The following is a 22,628-nucleotide window of genomic DNA, read 5'->3' as shown; positions in this document are numbered from 1 at the left end:
AGATTAGCTTCACAAGAAATGTTGCTCTGTTATTATCCAGTACTCATTGGGTACTCAGGATGGATTAGGAGAGGTGGAAGATGAAGTTCAAATGGGATAATTCACCTGGGGGCCGCTAGTACACGGCAGCCTTTCTCTGGCTAGCATCATCTGACTCATGGTGGATGGCTCTTAGGAGCTCAGCCACACTTCATGTGTGTACGGCAGGCAAATGCAGTGTGTCTGCGTGGCCTGATTTATGTGGGCTTTGTGTGAACCCTGGTCTGACCTTAACCCAGTCCATTACTTGATACAAGAGATGAACACCGTTAAAAGGCAAACAATTACACAAATTGCAAAGAAGATGGCGAGATCAGAAATAAGATCAGCCTTACTTTTTCCTTGGCCCTACAATTAATCTCACACACAACTGTTATCTTGTAGGAGGCTACATATTTTGCAGACAGGAATTCTGGCTCAAGAAACTAGGTTTCTTCCCTAATGCAAACTCCACACAGAATAAATTGCCTATATTCGCTTAAATGAATATTTTTTAAAAAATCATCACTCATTTTGGCATATTACCCAGTTTTACAAGACATGTTCTATACTGGTAGTTAAAAAAAGTTTATGCTTGTCTGAGAGATTTTCTTCAGAGTCAAATTAAAATGAACAATATGGGTGGCCTAAGAAATACTGTAAGAGGCTTTAGAAAAATGGGAAAAAAAAAGCCTAATACAACATTGGCTTCTGGTGGGGAAATTTTTCTATAGGGCTGGTAGAGGAACAAGCACAGGAGATGGGGTCTACTGCTTTGTTCACAGGACAGAAGGCAAGAAACAGAATAAGAGCAATTTGTATTTTTGAAAAGAATACAGATCAAGAACTCTTATCTTGTATAATTAGGGGCTTTCTGCTTGTATTTTAACTTATTTTAAAGTGATACAATTACTTTCTCTGATTTTTTTAAAACTTCCAAACACACAAGGTGAAAATGTATAAAACTACTGTTTTATTTTGAGAACTGCTGTCTTGACAATAAATTGTAGAAGTAAACTTAAAGACTAAGATCTCTACATACCCAATGAGGGATGGAGAGAAAAAGAGCTAAGCCCAGCCCTGGTTCTCCTGCCCCTACCATTTTGTTTACTGGCCTGGATTCAATAAGCACTGGAGTAACCATTCCAGCCAGGTGCAGGTACTACTGATTAAAGAAGCAACCAACACTCCCCCTTCCGGTCATGCATGAGACCACAGCCTACCACAGTTCAAAGAGGAGGCGTGTGTGCCTTAGTCAATGTGTACAAATTGGTTCTGAGAAGTGACTGTCACAAAAAAATGCTTTTCAGCAAACATAACTAAAATATGGATTTTTGGCTTGAATTTTCCCTTAATATCTGAAGCACAGCCATTTTATAACAGCTAGTAACTTCTCTGTACACAACATAAAAGTGGCCTTGGTGGGTATCAATTAAGTACATGTGTCAGTCTAAAAAATTATCGATTTGTCGTGTTTCCCTTCACACAGAAAATCAATACGCTGCAACAACTGACAGACACTTCAAAAGAAGGAGGGTCTTTAAAAGTACTGCATACAGGGCCAGGGATTTAGCTCATTGGTGCCACCACCTTCCTTGAAAGTGCAAGGTCCTGAGTTCGATCCCCAGTACCAAGTAAAAAAAAAAAAAAAAAAAATCTGTCTACAGAAGTGTGATGGCACCGGCCTGTGACCCCAGCACTCTTGGAGGCTGAGGCAGTAGTTAGATCAAGCTCAGCCTGGGCACTTAGTAAGACCATGGCGCAGAACTGAAAAAAAGAAAGGAGGGTGCTTGAGATGTAACTAAGTACAAAGGCCCTAGGTTTAATCCCTAGTACCAGGGGCTGGGGTAGGGACAGAAACACAGCACTGCAAATCTAAATGCCCACCCATAGGGAATTGGTTAAAATAATTAAAATACATTCAGAAAGTAGAATAATAGCCTTAAAAACTAAACTAAAAATAAAAAATAGCATCATTAACACACAACATGCATTAATATGCAAAATATTTAAGATAGATTATGAAGTTAAAAAAGGAAATTTATCACAACTTAATTTTTCATGCGTGTGAAGGGAAATTCTGCAGGCAGAGTCCAGGACTGTCCCAGAGGCTTATACACAGGAGACCACACCACCGGAGGTAAAGGCACTCTGCTCAGTCTGATGGCACATTTACACTTCTGTTGTTAGCTGTGTGCTGAACAGTACATTACTACTTCAGTCATAATAACAAGCCAAAATGTACTTTTTGAAAAACCAGAAAACTCTTCTGATGGAGTGGGGATGGAACCCAGTGCCCTGCACATGCTAGGCAAGTGCAGTGAGTTACAGGCCTGGCCCCTCAAGAAAATTCTAGTTAACCCGTGAGGTCATGAAAAGTCTCAGGAAAGTACACACATTCTCTTTTGTTTCATGGCTTTTATGACTAGATTACTGCTCTGCTGAAAAACAAAAAAATTTAAAAAAGAAATGACCCCAAAATCTGTCATTACTAAAATAATTATTTTCTACCCCCACAAGCTTTAGAAAATGTCTACTGATTGAATAACACATCAAGGCTTCCCATTCAGGTAGAGATACCTCATTAAAAATAAATGTTGCTGGGCGTGGTGGCACATGCCTGTAATCCCAGCACTTGGGAGGCTGAGGCAGGCGGATCACTGTGAATTCAAGACCAGCCTGGGCTACATACTGCGTTCTATGTCAGTCTCAACTACACAGTGAGACCCTGTCTCAAAAAAAAAAAAGTCCAGGGGGCTGGGGATTTAGCTCAGTGATTCTGGTGCCTGCCTGGACCTGAGTTCAATCCCTGGTACCAAAAAATAGATAGATAGATAGATAGATAGATAGATAGACAGACAGACAGACAGACAGACAGACAGACAGACAGACAAACAGATTTCCATATACTAATTAAAAGTACCACCCCATGGTCCTCAGCTGGCTGGAGCCCAAGCCCTGAGAGTCTCCACCTGCTTTTCCCACAAGGCTTCTGCGGCCATCAGCCAGCCCTGATGGTTCTGTGCTTCATGCAGATTTGAGTCTCTTCACACCTCTCAGGCCTGATGCCACAATCTAAATCTAAGCTTTCTCTTTCCATCCAGCTCTTCCCTTACCTGGTGCAAAACAGCAGCTACTGCTTCCCGCTTCGCTCCCACACCTGCCCACTATGTCCCACAGAGTCACCCTGATCCAGATTGTGACAGCTGCTGGCAGAGTCCCCCAGTGACTTCCATGCCTGGCAGGCTCGCTTCTCCAACCTCAAGCAAAGCCCTGCCTCTCTGCACGTTGCTCTGCTCTGTCCAGGCCCTCCTGCCAAGCCTGCTTCCCGTGCTGGTCTCTGCACTTGCCACTTCTCTGTGAAACACTCCTCCTCCAGATCTTTGCATGAACTTCTCATGCAGGTTTTCTTTGACTACCCTTATCCGAAATGACCTGGCCCAGCTGTTATTTCTCATATCACTGCTAGCACGAGCCATACATGAAATAACTCTATTTCAGTCTGTTTCATCTTCACCCCTCCACCCAACCCAATCACAACACAAGGTGCATGAAACCAGACACACTGAGCTTTTATGGCTGCGCGGAGAACACCTGGATATCATAGGTACCCAACAGATATTTGCTAAATGCACAAATCATACTTTTGCTGTTTACTTAATTTCTTTCTTTTTGCGGGGGGCAGTACACTAAATTGACTGGGCTGAGATCAAACTTGCAATCATCCTGCCTCAGCCTCTGAGACTGCTATAATTATAGGCATGTACTAGCAGACCCAGCTTGTTTAATTTCTTTTAAAACAACCTCAAAGGTATATACGTTAATAAAGGCACAGATATCAATAAAAGGAAAAATCAATGCATTTTATAACTAGAAATTGAAAATCTGCCCTACAAATGCTATGAGTAACACTAGCTTATAAGTTCCCTGTTTATTGTATAACAAAGAATACAGATAAAATTATATTAGCCGGGGAAAGAACAGTTCTTTATCTGGTGCTGCTGGATAATTTGAAAAATTTAATTAACACTATTAAACTTGTCACAAAGGAAAAAATGCATTCACTGTTTTTTTCATACCATATTACTTAGTGACAAACTTTATGCCAAACCCTCCATTTGGAATGCCCTTTGAGAGTTAAGCTAAGTTCACCTTGACAACATCACTTCATTTGATACGCCCATGTTGGGGAGCTCTGTCCCTGGCTGATCCTCTGCCCACTGAAGAGACGCCCTGCGGGGGTCTCTGCACCCATAAGCTTCAGTCTATACCGGGTACACAAACAGGCATGTTGACCATGCCACTAAACGAGCTACAGTGTGCCCTGGTTCATACAAAAAGGGAAGGAGTTTGGCATTAGGATATTACTATGCTGTAGGGTCTAAAAGAGCACAAAAGACCAAAGACAAATTTGACTATGCTAAATCAAATGTCTACACGTACTGTCACGTCTTCACAATGTTCTCTCTGATGTAACAGGGTTACAATGCTGACCCATTTACTTTAAGCAAATTTGAAAATTCCACCCGAGCTCGAACATCTGTCACTAACGATAGTTTTGTGACACACGGAATTCATTACATCTTCTCTAGATGTTATTCTAACTCTATCCCTTATTATATGAGGAGAAATAGGTATTAGTAGCCAGAAAACATGGCCTGGTGTCTTTCATCTGTGTGAACAAAATTTAATTTAGGGCTTTCATTTGTAAAGTAGGAATAAAATCTATTCAGTGGATCATTAAGAGCAGGAAATGAGATAATACATGCAAAAATGCTTTGTAAATTATCAAATACCATTAAAACTTAGCTTGTGAACTTTAAATGAATGCCAGTCCTGAAAAGACTATCACAGAAAATTTCAGAGTAGAAAAGGACACAGATCAGATAACTTTAGACCCCAAACTTAGCACAACCGAAAGAAAGGAATATTTGTTCTTTATTTAAAGCCTAAAGTGAAATAAATTAATTCATTTAGAAAATAACCTTGCTACTTCCCATACCTAAATCAATCAAATGATAAAAGAAGGAGGACTACGTGTTTCTTACTAAATAGCAAAATTTCTGCTTTGTGATATAAAATGACTTAATTTCATGATGGCAATTGCTGGTCATAACCATGTGAAAAGTTGTCAATGAGTACCAGTGTTTCAGTCAGAATCGGCCCACGAGATCTCGTAAAGTAAGATTTAGTTTTTCACTAGCACTCTTTGAAATTAGCTTGAAAAAGTGAGTTATTTCTCAAGTGAGTATGAGTAATTTACTCATCCTCTGATGAAAATGACATGTTAGCAAATATAATTTATGCTGGCATCTAAAAGAATCCAAACCACTTTAATGTACATCAAGGAACATGAAGTCAAAGCCATGAATGAGCCAGCACCACCAGGGCATGACAGGGCTTTCCACTACAAACATTTCTTTATACTTACACCTTTTAGAGTAAACAACACTATGATAAACCCTTTCTTGTTCTGATAAGTTTTTTTTTTTTTTCTTTTCTTTTCTGGTGTTTTAAAATAGGGTCTCGCTATACTGTTCAGTCTGGCCTTGAACTCTATGTAGCCCAGGCTGGTCTGGAAATCACTGAAACCCTCTCACAGCAATCCTCCTACCTCAGCCTTCTGAGCGCTGGGATTCCTGGCATGCACCACCACATCCAGCCTGATAAGCTTTTCTTTGTAAATAGATTTATTTAGGTAAAACTGGTTTGATTTTTTTTTAAAAAATGTGGAATTGTCAGAACATTTTAAAGCTAGAGCCTGACTAACTTTGGGAAAAGACGGCTGAGCTACATGTCACTACCGTACCCTTGCTTGGAAGCTGATTAACACGTAGTATAGCCCAGCTAATCTAAAAAAAATACTTCAACAGCTGATATTTTAGCAGGGTTTTAATTAGGAAGATTCTAAATGTGTTATCTGTCCAGGCTGAATTAACATTTCTCATCTACTTCCTCTAAGTGAGATCACTCCTGTGTCTGCCTAACAGTGAAAACCTAGGGTATTTTGCATTCACACATGGTGAAGCAGCAGGGCATAGGGCAGGGCAAGTGTGCAGGCTAGAGGGACCTCTGCCAGACCCTCGGTGTACAACCCGCGGGCTCCCCAAGGGCCCCAACCACACACTATCCCCACTGTTCAGAACTGAGTGAATGTGTAATAGAACCACATCGTTTATGCTGTGTGGTAACAAAGGATCAATACTAACATCACTTCAAAAGAACAGTGCTTCTGGCCCACATCTCAGCCCTGCCTTCAGACTTAAAACTTTTTAAACAATTAATGCCGGCTGGGTGTGGTGGCACACGCCTGTAATCCCAGCACCTGGATTGAGTTTGAGGCCAGCCTGGACTACGCAGTGAGGCCCTGTTTCAAAAAACCAAATGGATATGGATATGGATATGAATCAGTTGATGCGACACTGCTGGCACATCATGCAAGAATTTAAAGACTAGTTTGTTTGTTTTTTTTAAATAGGGAACCTCCTTTCCTGCTATCACTGCAAGATGGGCCACATCGGAGACACAATTCATGTCACTCACCCCACCAGCCCCTCACGAGTGGACAGTATCTGAGGCCACTTGCGAGTCACCATGCACTGGGATCTCTGTCCTGGTGATCTGACGGGGCACCACTGGAGTAAGTCTGGGAAGCTGCCTGTAGAGAGCTCCCTGATTCAGATGCACAGCACATTTCTGGACCCACAGATTCCAACCGTATTTCTAAACTTACAATTATCAGCAAGAAACATCTTGCTCTTAAAACACTGAGTAACCGAGGCTGGGCTTCAGAAATATAACGCATGCTGGAGTATTTCAAAATAGGAAAACACCAAGAAAACACGGAGCTTAGTATGTATATTCCAAGAAAGTAAGCCGGCTATACTATGAATGCAATCGAGCATGAAACCTGGAAATGCTGAAACAGTACCACAGTCCCAGAGGAGGACGTGGAAACCTGGTTAATCATTACTTCCCAGGACCTGCTTTATGATACGCAGTAGTGACTGTAATTGTGCTGTCAACTTTGCAAAAAAAAATCCCAGTTTACTGTGTTGAGTTGGCATTGTACAGAAATTAACAGCTATATTGGTCCAGAAATGTTAAACTTAACATTTTTTCCATTTGTACAGGGGTAACACACTGTATTAGATATGTAAGGTCTCATCGATATGGGTTTCACAGAAACTAATAAAGTATTCTCTAAATAAAAAATCATTACTTCCTAAAAAGGTGGTTTGCTAGCAAAAAAGCACACAGTCCCCTGCTTCTGTGGACAATAAGCTGCTCACCAAGACACAATAACCTTACTCCAACACTAACGTACAAGCTGCGCACACACTGTCGCCTGCTCTCCTGGCCTGGCAACAATATTCTTAAAGGAACTGCCTGCTGGATTATGTAGTGACTGCTCATTTGTTTGTAAGTCACAGAGAAAGCCAGCAACACCTGGATTAATAAAAGACTGTGCACACGTTTTCACCAAAACATAAGAAAATACAATCTCTTCCTTGCCAGGTAGGTGTTCTTAAAACAGACAGCTCCTGACTTACAATGGAGCTCAACTTAACCACTGTTTTGCTTTATAACGAAAGCAATACGAATTCAGTGTAGACGGGACAGAACTGTAAATTCTGAATTCTGCTATTTCCTGGGCTGGTGATGGGTCCCACCATCCTCTCCTGAGAGGCTGGGCAGTGGCAGGGAGCACAGCCACAGCAGCAGGTCAGCCCTGTGAGGACAAGGCAAACAGTGCTCTTAGCAAACGGTGCTGAGGAAGCTTTGGTAGGTTAGATGGATTCAGTGCAATTTTGAATTCTGATATTTTCAAACTACAGTGAGCTCACAGGGACAGAAAGTCAAGCAGCTTCTGGTATCTTAAATAACAGCTACTCAAAGATTCTAAATTTGAAAATGTTTTGTGTTGTTATTACCTATAGAAAAAGAGATGCAAGAACTGCCCTTCTGGAATTTCAACCAAAACAATAAAGTTTCCATAAAATACACTTCCTCATTGCAACCAGTTCTCAAAAATAGGAGAGAGAGGGGCAGCACTGAGAGTGGTGCTTGGCCCTGGGACTCTGCCTACCTCCTTCCCGCCAGGTGACAGTCCCTCCAGGTGCTAGTCCCCAGTACTCAGCTACTCAGCGCCCCGCCAGGGCCTATCTAATCCTGATTAGCCCCGCCAGGGCCCCGCCCACCCTCCCAGCAGAACCCTCTGGGCAGGACCTGTCTTCTTGCTACAACTCTCTTCTCTTCCTCTTTAATGTTTCTCCTCACCAGGAGCCTCCACCCCTCACCCAGGGGTTCTGTGGGTCACACTGTGCTAGGGATTGACAGGAAAGATAGAAATACAATTTGAAGACACTTTCCCCACTTGGAGAGTGACATTCTAGAGGGAAACTGGAGAATTTTAAAAGCCTCCACTGAAAAGCGCAGTCTCCACTGTGTAATGCCCTCCTCAAAGTGGTGACAAAGAGGGTCTCTTTCTGCTAAGGAAGTCCAGAGAGGGGTAACACCCCAGGGTCTCCTCTCTGGATTCCCTCCCCACACACACTCTACCTGGCAGGTCTCAGAAGCTCCACTGAGTCACACTGCTCCCGGTCTGACCTTGCAGGGCAGGGGACTTTGCTGGGAGACAAGGCCTCTTCGTGACTCATCCCACGTGCACCTCAGCTCTGCCAGGGAAGCTCTGTGTACTTACCCCTGCCACCCTGGGCCACCAAACATGGTCTTTCAGTGCACAAACTGTGCAGCCATACGTGGCAGCCCAATTTCCATTAACATACTTCCCATTTTAGAGGATTACAGATCATCAGTAAAATATTCTCTGCATTTTCTACAATGGGCATACAGCCTGTTGTTAAAGACTGAGGGAAAATCTGCCATGGGAAAGATAACTAATTTCAATGCTGAAAGGCTAACACGAGACTTCCTTTAAGAAGACTCCTCTGGGTTACTCAGTGGGAAGTACTGTGTGCTCCTCCTTATTCTTAGGGCCTTGGGCTGTTTTACGATTTCATGCACTTTCCTGTCCAGAGTTATCCCCTTCCACTACCTTCTGTCCCCTCTTCTCTTGTCTTGTATGCGCTAGGCTTCGTACTAAGGGCTTTACCGGTTACTACATTTGACCCTCAGTGGGAATCTATCGGGGTATTATCATCCTTGCACCACCACGAAGAAAACCAGAACTGGATAACTTGCTCAAGGTGAAAAAAGAAAAAAACACAAAACCCAAAACACAAAGTAACATGTAGTTCTTACAGGTATAACCTGACATCCAGCCTACTCTAGCTGCAAAATCCTTAACTCTCACATATCTGGTAGCTCCCCAAGGTGGCTCTTAGGTCTCAGGCAGGAAGAGGCATTCTTGCACTCACTCTAGTGCTCTTCCCCGGGAAATACACAGAAGCAGCACCTCACAGAAGCTTTCTAGGATTAAAAGCAAGACGCATTCCCTGGGGGAGACGCTGGGCCGCTGATCACGATGGTTTGAGACACCAAAGTGAGCCTGTGTACCTCCCAGCTGCACAGTGTGCCCAGCTCTGCGGTCCTACTCCAGTCTCAGTCCGCTGCCTCTCTTTCTCTCTCAAGCTCCTTTCTCAGCTAACTGACCAGATGGGCCTGCACTGCTCCCTCATATGAAACCCTCCCGTGCTCCATGCTGCTTCTCTCATAGGCCTGGGAATGAGGCTCTGGCCTCCTCAAGCAGGATTCTTGCAGTTCTACCTTCCTTTACCACGGCTTCCCTCTGAATGGCAAGCTCTCACTCCAGATCACTGCCCTGGTGGTTCTGTCTCATTAGGCCTCAGTCCCAATGCTGCCTTCTGAGATAACTTTCTTCAGGCACGCTACCCAAAGAAGAGTCCATTGTTATTGTTTCAGGCTTGCATTTCGAAGAGCAATGAGGAAACAACCTGAAGCTTTCAAAATCACACCCCTGAGGGAGCACAAAAAGCCATTACTCTAGGCCTCTATATGGCATGCTCAAACAATTTTTTAAATTCACTAAATTCACAATCAGGGGCTTAAGAAGGAAGCAAGTCTGTAACTATATTGATAGAGTACTTCATGACATATTTTATAAAATACACTTCCCCTAACTTCAATTACAAATCAGAAAAGGTGAATCATTTTTCAATAAAAGTCAGAAAATATTCAACAACTGACAGGTATTAGCACATTCTATGCATTCGAAAGCCTATTTCTTGGAGGGGGAGATTATGTCCTCCCTGGGCAATCACCAGCCTTCAATTCAGTCCTGCTTTACTTTTTACCTTCTAGTGACTGTTTTTAAATGGTTAAGCACTTACCATAATGTGATTGAAATGCCTGCGGTTTGACAACCTGATTACAGTCGTTACACACCACCAAGTAGAAATCGTCATGGGCTGGACAGAGACCAAATATTGGCATGTCTGCAACAAAGAAACAGAGCATCACTCACTCACCGGGTCCAGACTGATGGAACCGTCTGGAAGATAGCCTTTCTAAAGGAGCTGCCTTTTTATAAAGCACACAGGGTAAGTGCCACTCCCGTTCAGGAGCATCTGAGGCGGCACACCATGGTGAGGAGGGAAATCAAAGGAGGCCAACAGAAAGACCTTCCAAAGAGTTAAAAAGAAATGCACCAAAAATTACGATGGCGTGTCACAGACAAAGCTATAAAAATACAAAGAATGGGTATATATGCACAGTAAAACTACTTCAGATGAGCTCTGCCAAAAGTTACAGGAAGGTAAAATTCACAAAGCAGTATCCCTAACATTTTAGTTGTTAGTTACCAATTCTGTTCCAGTCATCTGGTCTCTGGGTCCTATGGGCCAGTAAGAAAAGGAGCACAGACATCATTGCACAGAAAAATTGCGGGCTTACCAGCATGTAACACAAAGAACAATATTTTGAAGCTTTTTTCCAGGTCACTACAACCCCTAGTCCTTTTGCTTACATAACTGACCACTGCATAGAGTCTTCAGCATGGACTCACCATTTCACACTTTGATCCAGTTTGTTGTCAGCAGATGCATCAATTTAAAATGTAAAAGTGAAACTACACTATCTGTATACATGAAAACCAAAAGTAACTCAAGTCCCAACCATGCCCTGAATGATCATTAGAAACAATCTAGAGCCAGCCTGAGTGGTGGTGCAGCCTGTAACAGCAGCACTCTGTGGGGCTGAGGCAGAGAACCACATGTCTGAGCAATTTAGCGAGACCCTGTTGCAAAATAAATAAATAAAATCCAGGGAACAGCTGGGCTGCAATCCCAGCACCCAGGAGACTGAAGCCAGAGGACTGCAGAGTTCGAGGCCAGCTTGGGCTATATAGTCAGTTCCAGGCCAGCCTGCCCTACATTGTGAGACCCTGTCTCAAAAAACCAAAATCCAAGGAACAGAGCTAAAAGTTTAAACTTTACATATGTCAAAATTAGTGATTTAAAAAAAATATTTTACACTACTTGCACTATTTAGAATATCTGCAATAAATAGTTAGCTCCTTTCAATTCAACTAATGTTTTAGTAGACCAAATGCCATGTTTAAGGAAGGGGGAAAAAAACCCCAAGCAACCGGTTAGCATCTGCTTTATTTCACAAAGATTTTATTTTACTTTCTCTAGCTTGGGTGATCCTGATGGTTAAAAGAAAGAAAATGCCCTAAGAAGATAGCAAGTGATGATAATCTCTAAAATTTCAAATTACTGGTCTAATATCTACAATTTCCACTACACCAAATTGTAGGGATAGCTACCTATAATCTCAAAGACACCAGGATCCAACGTCCTTCTGGGATGCAGCTGCAGCACCGCTGAGGAGTTTCTACTGCTACTACCTCATTCTGTCCTAACCACAGCCTGCACAGTCACCTCTGTCTATACTCCAGCAAAGAGAAAACTGACTCACAAGGAGATGAAGTGTTTTGTCTAAGGTCAGCAGGTGGGATTCTATTCTGATGCATTCATGATGCCTTGGGTTGGCCCTCCTGGAAGAGAAGACATTCCACCCAGACTACAACTCTGGTGAACTGCTCTAACTGCATAAAACAATTAGATAACCGAAGTAGCTTCTGGTAGATTTCTTATTCCTATGAGTAAGCTTAATTATTTAATAAATAGTAAGAGCCAAGCGATGTGCTATTTTCCTTGAAAGCATGCCCACACTGACCTAAATACAGGACGTGTGGAGAAGGGGAAGGGGAAAGGTTATATTCCATGCAACAGTAGGCATAAAATAAGCCATTTCCTATGGCAGCTATTTTTTGTTTTCTTTTCTTTTTGGTGCTGGGGATCGAAATCGGGACCTTGAGCTTGCAAAGCAGGAAGCAGAACCACTGAGCGAAATCCCTGATCCATGGCGGCTGTTTTTTGACATGACATTTCATTCTCAAAAATAAAAACTTAGAGTAATTTATCCCAAGTTCCATTATATCTCTGTGCTAAATGTCTACAGAATTATTCAAAAGGAAAAATCCAATATAAAAGGTGGTGTTACATCTGTAATTTACAGTTAAAGTACATGTCTATAAATACTCAATAACCAATTCCATTAATAAAATTAAACTCAAATCAGTTTTATTAAAGAACAGTTAAAACCACTTTAAATATATACTCTTCATTCAGTTTCAGTCCTCTAGGATATGCTGGTTTGTGTAGTTCCTTACAGTCCTCAATGACAAGCTAGACTGTTTGAAATGTATCACTTTATCAGATATCAGATAGTTCTGGGGACTAGATCACTCCTTTAAAATAAGGCAATTAAAAAAATGAAGTGTACAGCTCTTTTGAAGTAATAGGAGTCCGAATTTGGTGCTTACATAAAAAACTCTTCTTTTTTTGCTCTAGTTCCTCTGATACTTTTGTGAGACAGTAAAACTAAAAGGATAAGGGACATTCTATTCTGTAAGGGGCTAGGGATCTAAACTTCTATCTCCTCAATGACTTAAGATCACTTGCAATTGATAACAATCACAAGGACAACCAGCTGACATTTGAGAATACTACCTGCCAAGTCCTGTGCCACTTTTCTTTCAGTTGATTTTTATTATGATGATTACTAACACACATCAGGTGTACAAATCAATGGGGTAAGCTGCGAGGTTTCATGTCTCTCCTCCCTTCTATGCTCACCCTTTTCCCACTGCCATAACCATACCTAAAAGTTCAGTTCTTAGTCTCTCATTAGTGCATTGCATCTTCCTAAACTGCACATGTGTACATGTGTAATACATACACACACACAGTGGAAGGAAACATGGCATACTTAAATCTAGTTCATGTTATCCTATGAAACTGAGTCCCTGGTATGAAAATCTAAAGCAACTTTAATTTTAGCTTTAGCTTTCTACATTCTTTACTTTCAGATATGTGAATTTGGAAACAAGCTAGAGGACACAAAATAATTTAAATAAAATGTCTTGTGCAAAGTAAAAGAAGAGTTCTATATCCCTTTCCTGCACTGGGACATTCCAGGGAGCTTACCAACAGGAGCAGAGGGTGGAATATCGTGGCAACAAAAGAAATGAAATACAAAGACCCAAGTTCAATCCCTGGTACCCCCCCAAAAAATTCCTAAAGCATAAATTCAAAATCAGCCCACCCATACATAGATTAACATATGACACTTAACCCAAATGCAGAAAAAAGTTAGATTTATATAAGAAAAAATGCTGACTTAAAAAAATGAAGTCATTATTGAATATAAAGTTTACCAAATGCAATTTAACTGTGTATTTGGAAATAATGAAACATTTTAGAGGTATACTTAAGTTTTACACAATCAGAACTAATGTGAGTGAACTGGCTTTACTATGCATAGTAAAGCACTCCAGCTCTTCCTCAGGACTTGGGCCAGCCCTGTCCTAATAAGTGAATGGCCAAGGTGTGCTCTGGCGAGGCCTGGCCAGCATCCCGGGAAGTACTGGGTCTCACCACGAGAACATATGAGCACATACATGGACAAACTCCACAGTCCCATGAGAATGAAAGCACCCTGCCAAAGACCAGAGCGCCAACGGTGACGAATGTACTCAGTTAGATATGATGTCGTATCTCCATTTTGAAGACTGAGTGTTGTAGCAAACCGCTGAACCTTTGCAGGGTCTCCAGTGCCTCTCTTCTCCCACACATCTCAAACTCCTACATGCCAATGATGCCTATGTTTCTGTCCTTAGCCCAGACTGCTCCCAAGCTCTGCCTGGACTCATGTAGCCGAGTGCCTGCTGGACAGTGCCATCTGGAAGTACTACATACTCTGCACGTGTCCAGAAGAACATCGCCGTGGACCCTGCTCTGTTTCCAACAACCTTCCCTTCTGAGTACACGACACTACTCATTCCTCAGCACAGAACCGAAAACTGCAGCTTGCACCTCTGACTGCTGACCCTCCTCACATCCAGGCCACTACCAGTTCCAGTCAGCTCCATTCGAAACCCTGTCTGCTCCTTCCCATCGCCCTGAGCCTGACGGCAGTGCCCGACACCAGCACTCCTCCTCAGGCCCTGGAAGAGGTCTCCTAAGTGGTCTACAGTCTCCTCCACAGACGACCAGAGTGATTCCTTGAAAGCTGCTACCAGGTCCCATCTCCGGGGACATCTCCAGAGGCATCTTCAAATAAAACCTCGGCCCTGAGCACCCCTCAGGGTGGGCATTGGATCCCTCCCACTCTCCTCCTCTCGTTGTTTCACTGTCCTTCAGGCACACAGATCTTCCTACCCGACCCAGAAATCGCCTTCCCAGTGGGCTCTGCCCTTCTCTTCCTAAGATGCCTGGCACCTCCTCACAAACCGGGTCTCAGATCTGCTGTCCCCTCTTCACAGGCTGCTCGCTCTCCCTCCCCAGCCAGCCATTCTGTATCCATGGGACTTTAAGCAGAGTGGCTCAAAAGTGGGCCATGCTCTCTCTCTGACAGACCTGACTCGGGCAAGTTTTATAACTTCTCTGAACTTCATTTCTGTGGGTGTCAAATACTGATGATCATGGTGCTTCCTTCCCTGGGCACTCCACGGGGTAGAAAAATGCAGTCTCAGAAGAGGAGGTGGCTCTCAGAAGGTATACTCAATATTCTCCCACAACCCGTGAGACACAAGACATGCACTTCGTGGCACTGGTCGGGAAACTAACACACACAGGCACTGGGTTTCACAAGCCAGTACAGGGCACAGCCAAGATCTGGATCCAGGTCTGCTGGACTTACAGGCCCAGAAGACTTCCAGTATTCTGAATCAGCCTCCTCAGGCCATGCTCAGGGCCACTGCCTGAGGGCAGGGCCTGCTGACCTGCTGACTGCACAGGTCTCTTAACAGGCCAGAGCTCGCCCTCCTCTACCCTCCCCACTCTGTGGCTGCCAGATCCAAGCCCCTAAAGCCACTTCTCTGCTTAAAGACCCCTTTGGCTCCCTAACCTCCCAGGAAAGCCAGGCACACCCAGCCAGCAGCAACCTGGACAGTCAAGCTCTCTGCAAAGGCATTCTTAGAATTCCTAAAACTTGCCTCATTTCCCCAGAATCCTTCCTTTGGGTTAGAACAGTTCTGGGGCATGGCAAACTCCCCACTTCTCTTTCTGGAACTCCTACCACTCACCAAGAACTGGCTCCGAAGCCCTCTCTGCTGAGGTTCCTACTTAAACCACTTCTACCTCCATTATAGTCCTTCACATACTGATTTTTAAAAAAAAGAGTTTAAAAATAACTACTTAGTGTGTTGTGCCATGTACCCCAACTCCTTTTTTATGAGTGCACGTTACTGATACAGAATGGTGAGGCTTATTTGGGAATGGTCTATACACTAACATACCTTGAATCATCTTCTCCCCTCCGCTCATGTCATGATTTAGGAATGAAATGAAAGCCTCTGCAGACTCACTTGGGAGAGATACGTTGCCCTGTGCAGCCCAGGCCCAGAGAAGAAAGCTCTTACTGTACTTGTGGTGATGGCATCTGAACTTTACTGCAGCTTCTACTTCCTCTGAGGATAAAACCTGAGGCCCCTGACCTGGCCCTGTCAGGAACTCACTTCTCAGGGACCTTCCCATGGCTTGCTACTCTACTCATCTAGTCTTAGCCTCAACTCACTTCCCAGGAGACCTGCGGGCCACACGGGGCCCTGCTTCGTGCTCTCAGACAGACTAACCTGCCACATGCTATAGGCACCATTCCCCATTTTAACTGCATCCAGCTATGTGCGCCTCCAACTCCTCTGGAGGCAACACTCCACATCTGTCCTGGTCTTAGCTCTAGTGACAGTGACCAGTGGTGTCCAGTCTGGCTGAGAGAGCAGCAATGACTAAATATGACGTGATGGACAATAATCGAAATATTAGGTTATGCCTTATGCTCTCATGTCAGAAGGTCATGACAATCCCTATGTGATCTGGTGACATGTGGTCGTTAGCTGGAACCAAGTAAACCACTCAGTGAGACTGAAGCTCAAGTTCAGGAGTCTTCCTTAAACACATGGTCCCACACCAGTCAGTTTCAGGTACAATTTCACACTGCACACTGGGGAAATTGTTTGTTTGTTTGAGTTTCTGAAAATGGATATCAATGTATAGCCCAGGCTGCCTCAAACTTGCACTGATCCTCCTGCCTCAGCCTCAGGAGTGCTGGGATTATAGGTGTGTACCTCCATGCCCAGCAGAAATACTTTGCTAGTATATCCAGTGCAGTTGTGAAGAGCAGTCTCGTATTTGGACTCTTAACTCCTACTCTTCTTATAGGCTGTGTGAGCATGGGTAAATGAGTTATCCATTTGAACCCACTGCCTTGACTATAAAATACAGGGAGCACTCAGTGCTGAGCACAAAGCAAACAATACACGTCAGCTAAAGGAATAAAACCACCAAAACGCACGTGTCAGCAATGCTTGTTTCAAGGGCCCATCTCTTTCACTAAGGAAACCCACAGGACATTAATGCACACACCGAGGCGCAACTGACCACTGTATAAAGTGAGCGGACTCCCAGCAGCCTGCTGCTGTCACTGACCACACAGGGCAGCAGCAGGGACGACAAGCTGGGGCTCCAACCATGGGGGCCAGGAGGTCTGCCTCACAAGCTGGGGAGAACCCAAGCAAGGAAGCTGCAGGAGTGAAGATCAACTTGGGGTGGAGGAGAGTCCCCAAAGGCGGACTCGGAAGTCAGAATGAGGCAGAAGAGCCTGCGCAATGAAGATGAGGAAAGGTGGACTGAAGACAGAGCCAGGAGGAGCCTGCAGATGCAACAGTGAGGCAGAGGGAGGAATGTACAAGTGGCTCTGCAGCTTCTCCCCTCCTCACTGCAGCTACCGTCCATGTGGAACAGAGGACTCCATTTCCTGCGGCCACAGAGCACAGGGTTAAAGGTGCAGCCTCTGCAGCAGACTGGCTGTGTGCACGGCTGAGCCCTACCACTTACTGTCCTCTATACACGCCTGAGGCGCGGTACCTACCTCAGAGGTCACCGGAAGACTACCAGAAAACACGTGGAAAGCTGGGGACAGCGCATGCATCACAGTAAGATCTTCCCCATGTCATGCTTCAGTCTTTGAGCTCAAAGTGGTAGGGCTTTCCTGAGCTCTCTCCACTCCCCTGCCCGCACCTTGCTCCTCCCTCTCTTCAGGCTCCAGGGTGATGCTTGAAAGTCACAGATGTCACTTGGTCCAATGAAACCTTCCAGTGGCGTCAGCATGAAAACCAGGGCTTACAAGGCTCTGCCTGATGCCTGCAACCTTAGGACACAGTGATCGTCTACTCTTCACTCAGAAATCCTGACCGTGACAAAAACATCAACCTTCAGGCCTTTGCTAACCCTGCTTGCTTGGTACAGAAGGCTCTGCCTGGCTGGCTCCTGGCCTTGGCTGGAATTTCCGAGAGACTGCAGCGACCCGTCCATGTAAGGTGGGCCCTATCTTTCCAGACAGTCCTCTCCCACTGCTCACTTGCTACTTGTGTTCTTGCTCTCGCATGACTACGTCTGCTCAGGGAGGTAGGGCCACACTGCCTAGCATGTACAGAAGGACTTGGAGAACAGCCTCTGCAATCGGACTGCTGGAGTCTGATTTCCAAGCCTATCACTCACAAGGTCTGTGACCTCAAAGAAGGTACTGTGTGTGCAGGGCTACAACAGTGACCAACAGGACAGAGCACACATCAGGCTGTCTCAAGGGTCTTATGCTACTCCTCAGTGTACTGTCAGCAAATTCTTACCTCTAAAGTCAGATGCTCAGCCTTCGGCTCCACGTGGCCTAATGAAGTGCCTGCTCAAATCCTCTCAGAATCTCACCTGCATGCGTGTGTGCAACCTGTAGTGGAGTGTGAGCTCTATGAGTCCAGTTACCTGGCTTTCGCCTCTAGGCACACAATGGCTGCATCTGAGAATCCATGAAAACAATGGAACCTTAGCTGACTGCTGGGGTGAATGAGATAATTCGCACAGAATGCTTAGCTTTGCATCTGTCTAAACACAGTAAGCAGAGTGTGCATCAGGGCTCCATGAAGAATGCTGTTCATTGTTATCCTTACTACGACTGTGCTTACTAGACATAATCGTATCAACTCAATTAAAATTACCAGTCCTTTTGTTCAAAGGCAGCCAACACTATGTCTACCAGGTATCTTCTATTAATAGATGCAGAAAACCCGTTTCCCTTACAACTAGGAACAACATTAAGAATGGGTAGCACTGGCTTTTCATCTATCCTTATGTTTTTAAGTGATTAACCTTCTACAGACCATATTCAATTTAAAATAGCTAAAACTGTATTAGGTATATTCCCTAACCATAAAAGAACAAAACTAGAAATCAGTAGAAGATAACAAAAAAGATCCATGAACACCTGGAATCAACACACTTCAAATAACCATTAGTCAAACAGAAAGTCCCAAGAGAAATGAAATGCACTGAAATTGAATGAAAATTAAAATATAACAAAAATTCGTGGGATGTACCAAAAGCAGTGCTGAGAGGGAAATTTGTAGCACTAAATGCTTACAATAAAGAGGAAAAGTTTCAAAGTAGCAATTTCATAACTTAAGGGAAAATTAAACCTATGGCAATCAGAACAAAAAAAATAATAGTGCAGAAATAAAGTTTTTTTAAATTCAAAGGAAAATCAATGAGACAAAAAGAAGTTCTTTGGAAAGATCAACAAAATTGACAAACCTCATGCAAGACTGTTTAGTCCAAGGATACAAGGCTAATCAATATTTGAAAACTAACTAATGTAATACGAGATATTAACAGGCTAAAGAGAAACAGCATGAACCTATCAATGGATACAGAAAAGAATGAAATTCAGTAACCACTCATACAAAAGAAGGGAGGTAGGGCGGGAAGGGAACAGAAGGCATGTGTGTGGGGGAGGGGGGTAACTGGAAAGACAGCACTCAATTTGAGAGCATATTTACAAGAAAACCTACAGCTAGCACACTTCATGACAGATAAATGCTTTATCTTCTGAGATCAGCAACAAGACAACAATATCCACTCTTAACACAGCTATTAAGCATTGTAGCAAAAATTCTAGCCAGAGGTATAAAGTAATAGCCAGCCATGGTAGTACATGACTGTCATCCCAGCATTTAGGAGGTTGAGGCAGGAAGACTGCCATGAGTCTGAGACCACCCTGGGCTACACAGTGAGGCCCTGTCTGAAACAAACAAAAAGAAATAAAAAAAATATAAACTGAAGGAAGAAATACACTTGTCTCTTTTTGAAGGTGCCATCATGATCCATGTTAGAAAGTTCCTAAAGATTCACAAAAATTTCTCCTGGAACGCAAGTACAGCATGATCAAAAGATACAAGAGCAACAATCAAAAAAATCAACTGACCTAGCCAGGTGCACTGGTGTAAGCCTGTATTTGCAGTTGCTTAGGAGCCATGGAGTTTGAGGCCAGCCTGGGCAACATAGAGACCCTCACCTCCCCTGCAGATCAAATGTCCATCTATACACCAGCAAAGAGCACAGGAAAGGAGAAATTAACTGGCCAGCCTTCATTTGACACAGCACACAAAGGTGTCTGCTTTCTGAAACAGCTAAGCATTATTCAGCAGCCACGTGTCCGTGATGAATGTAGTGAACAAGAGAGCTGTGCCTTTCACAAGTACAGTAAAGGGGTGTCCTAAAGTGTAATTAGTTCATAGTAAAGTAATCTGTAAACATTCCTACTAGAAGCATGCTCCAGAAAGTGCAGGGACAAGCTAATAAAATGTACGGTGAGTGCCTTGAGTCTGGCTCAGGTTCAGAAGGAAACATTCTTTAGCTTCTCCTACCCTAAGGTATACTCAGTTCTATATTCATCTTCAGAATAAGCCTTGCTGCCTCAAGTAAGGCTCATGGGCCTGCAGCTCCAATATCACCTGGAATTGGCTGTATTCACAGCATCTAGTTGGCTCAATCCAGACCTACCAAATCAGAACCAATTTACATTCAGGACTGAGAAGCATTAAAGACAACATCATACAACCCAAACTAAAAATTATATTACCCATTTGGAAAAATGATTCATTACCGCAGTAATCTACACTTTTTTTTTTTCCAATTTACCATCTATCAGAGTATCGACTAGGTGCCAATGGTAAACTGACTTTGTGTTCTGGGATGAATTCTATCATTATTATAGCACATAGCCTTTTTTCTATGTTGCTGGATTTGGTTTGCTGGTACTGTGAAGAGCTCTGTCTGTATTCAGGTGTGACCATTAGTCCTAATACATCACCTTTGTTGGATTAAGAAACGTCTAGCAGAGTGGTAAAGCACATCCAGGTGGTTTGTTATGGGTACTTCCCTGGTATGTGTGGATAGGTCATGGATGGTCTCTCGTCCCTTCCTCTCTGGCACCATTCTCCTGCACTACTTCCTGGCCACAATGAACGACGAAGGTTGCTCCACCATGTTCCTGTCTTGAAACCAGCTGGCCATGGACTGAATCCCATGAGCAAATGAAACCTCTCCTACTTTGTCACAGTGACAGGAAAGTGGACTAATTCAGAAGGGGTACTGGTCCTTTGGTTTTCCGTTTTTGCAATCTCATCCAGTTTTAACATCAAGACAACTGCATTTATGGAATCAGTTGAGAAGTGTTTTTCCCTTTTCTACTTTTCAGAAAAGTCTATGGAGGATTGACTGGTATCAATTCTTCATACTTTTTTTTTTTTGGTACCAGGGATCGAACTCAGGACCTTATGCTTGCAAGGCAGGTGGCTGAACCACAGAGCTAAATCCCCGGCCCTCTTCATACATTTTTAAGATTTTACTAATAATGGGACTTGTGCATAAATGTCTGCTTACACTCAAGTGAATTAGTTTTCCCCAAAGGCAGCTTTATTTAAATAGAAGTGACAATAAAAATAAAGATAAATCTTCCCTGAGCCTAAAAACTCGTGTTGCGCTCATACACATCTGTCAGTTTAATGTTCTCACTGATGCTTGTGAAAACAAATCAGTCAGCTTCTTTCACTCCTCCACCCATTCCACAAATACTCCAGCGGCTCCCAGTTGATGGCTCTCGGTCAGACCCAGAGGAGGACGTCTGGGAAAAGGCCAGCGGAGGTCCCTGAACCATCTGTTGTTCTTCTAGCGTAATGCTGACTTTTCTGAATACTGGACTACAACGTTTTAGTTCTGCATTCATTTTCTTACTTTATGCATGAAGCCCCCCCCCCCCCCCCCCCTCCACCCCCCCCGCTCTTTCTGTGGTCTGGAATGGGGGAGAGGTTTGTGAGGGAACACTGAAGGGAGCAAAGAGGAATATAAATTGTTGGTTAACTAATTCTAATCCTAATCTTTTAAGATTACAAAGTTGTTGTTTTTTGGTTTTGTCTTGTTTCTTGCCTTTGTCCCATTTAAACACAGTAGGGGCAGTTTATTTCCATTAGGAAATACATAAACTCCAGATTTGTTCTGACTGTTGGCTTACTAGCTCCTTTCTTTTTCAAGAACTGGAAAACCAGCCAGGTATGGAGATGCATACCTCTAATCCCAGCACTCCGGGAGCCTGACGTGGGAGCCTGATGTAGAACCTTTCAAGATCAAGCCCAGCCTGGGCAACGTAGCAACATAGTGGACAACTGTCTCAAAAACTGTTTTTGAAGGGTTTAAGGATGGAGCTCAGTGGAAAGGGCCTAGATCCATTCAGTCCATAGAATCACAATAAGTAAAAATACAGCACAGAACATATCTCAATGAGAAGGCAATGCAACAAAAACCTAGAAGATTTATGGGCAATAAGTTCATAGAAAGTTCTACACATTCTCTAACCACAGTTTTATTTCTTCAGACTTCACAGTTTCATTCTTTGTCCTTCAGGGTAAACTGGTCAACACACCTGAACAAGGTGCTCAAAGCTCACTTACCACAGCTATATGTAAACAGATGTGGCTGGCTGATAACACCCTGAGCAGTGGCCATTCCAACTAATGTCTCAATTTAAACACCCATTTCTCCCGATTTGTTTTGTTTTGTTTGTAGTGCTTCTAAAGGAAAGGGTTTAAAACACAACATAGTAACAACAACCACTGTGGCCAACAGTTATTGAGTGCTTAATGGTCCAGACAGCCCGCTGAGTGCTTTACAAGATTTATGTTGCGCAATCCTCACAACTCTGGTACAGGCACACTTCTTTTTTTTTTTTTTTTTTTT

General features: G+C 43.5%; 1 protein-coding gene across 3 annotated transcripts in view; it reads right to left on the bottom strand.

Annotated features, from left to right (window-relative positions):
* Atxn7 (ataxin 7) overlaps positions 1 to 22,628 on the bottom strand; it is a 103,615-nt gene that overhangs the window by 34,984 nt on the left and 46,003 nt on the right. For all 3 annotated transcript variants that reach the window (XM_010606573.3, XM_019204920.2, XM_010606574.3), the window contains one exon: positions 10,332 to 10,436. In XM_010606573.3, the coding sequence (XP_010604875.1) occupies positions 10,332 to 10,434 (103 nt within the window). In that variant the 5' untranslated portion in view covers positions 10,435 to 10,436. The remainder of the gene's footprint in view (positions 1 to 10,331; positions 10,437 to 22,628) is intronic.

Source organism: Fukomys damarensis, unplaced genomic scaffold (genome assembly GCF_012274545.1).
Source record: "Fukomys damarensis isolate Sample0158 unplaced genomic scaffold, DMR_v1.0_HiC HiC_scaffold_28, whole genome shotgun sequence".
Classification (NCBI taxonomy): domain Eukaryota; kingdom Metazoa; phylum Chordata; class Mammalia; order Rodentia; family Bathyergidae; genus Fukomys; species Fukomys damarensis.
This window is presented reverse-complemented; position numbering and strand designations above follow the sequence as displayed.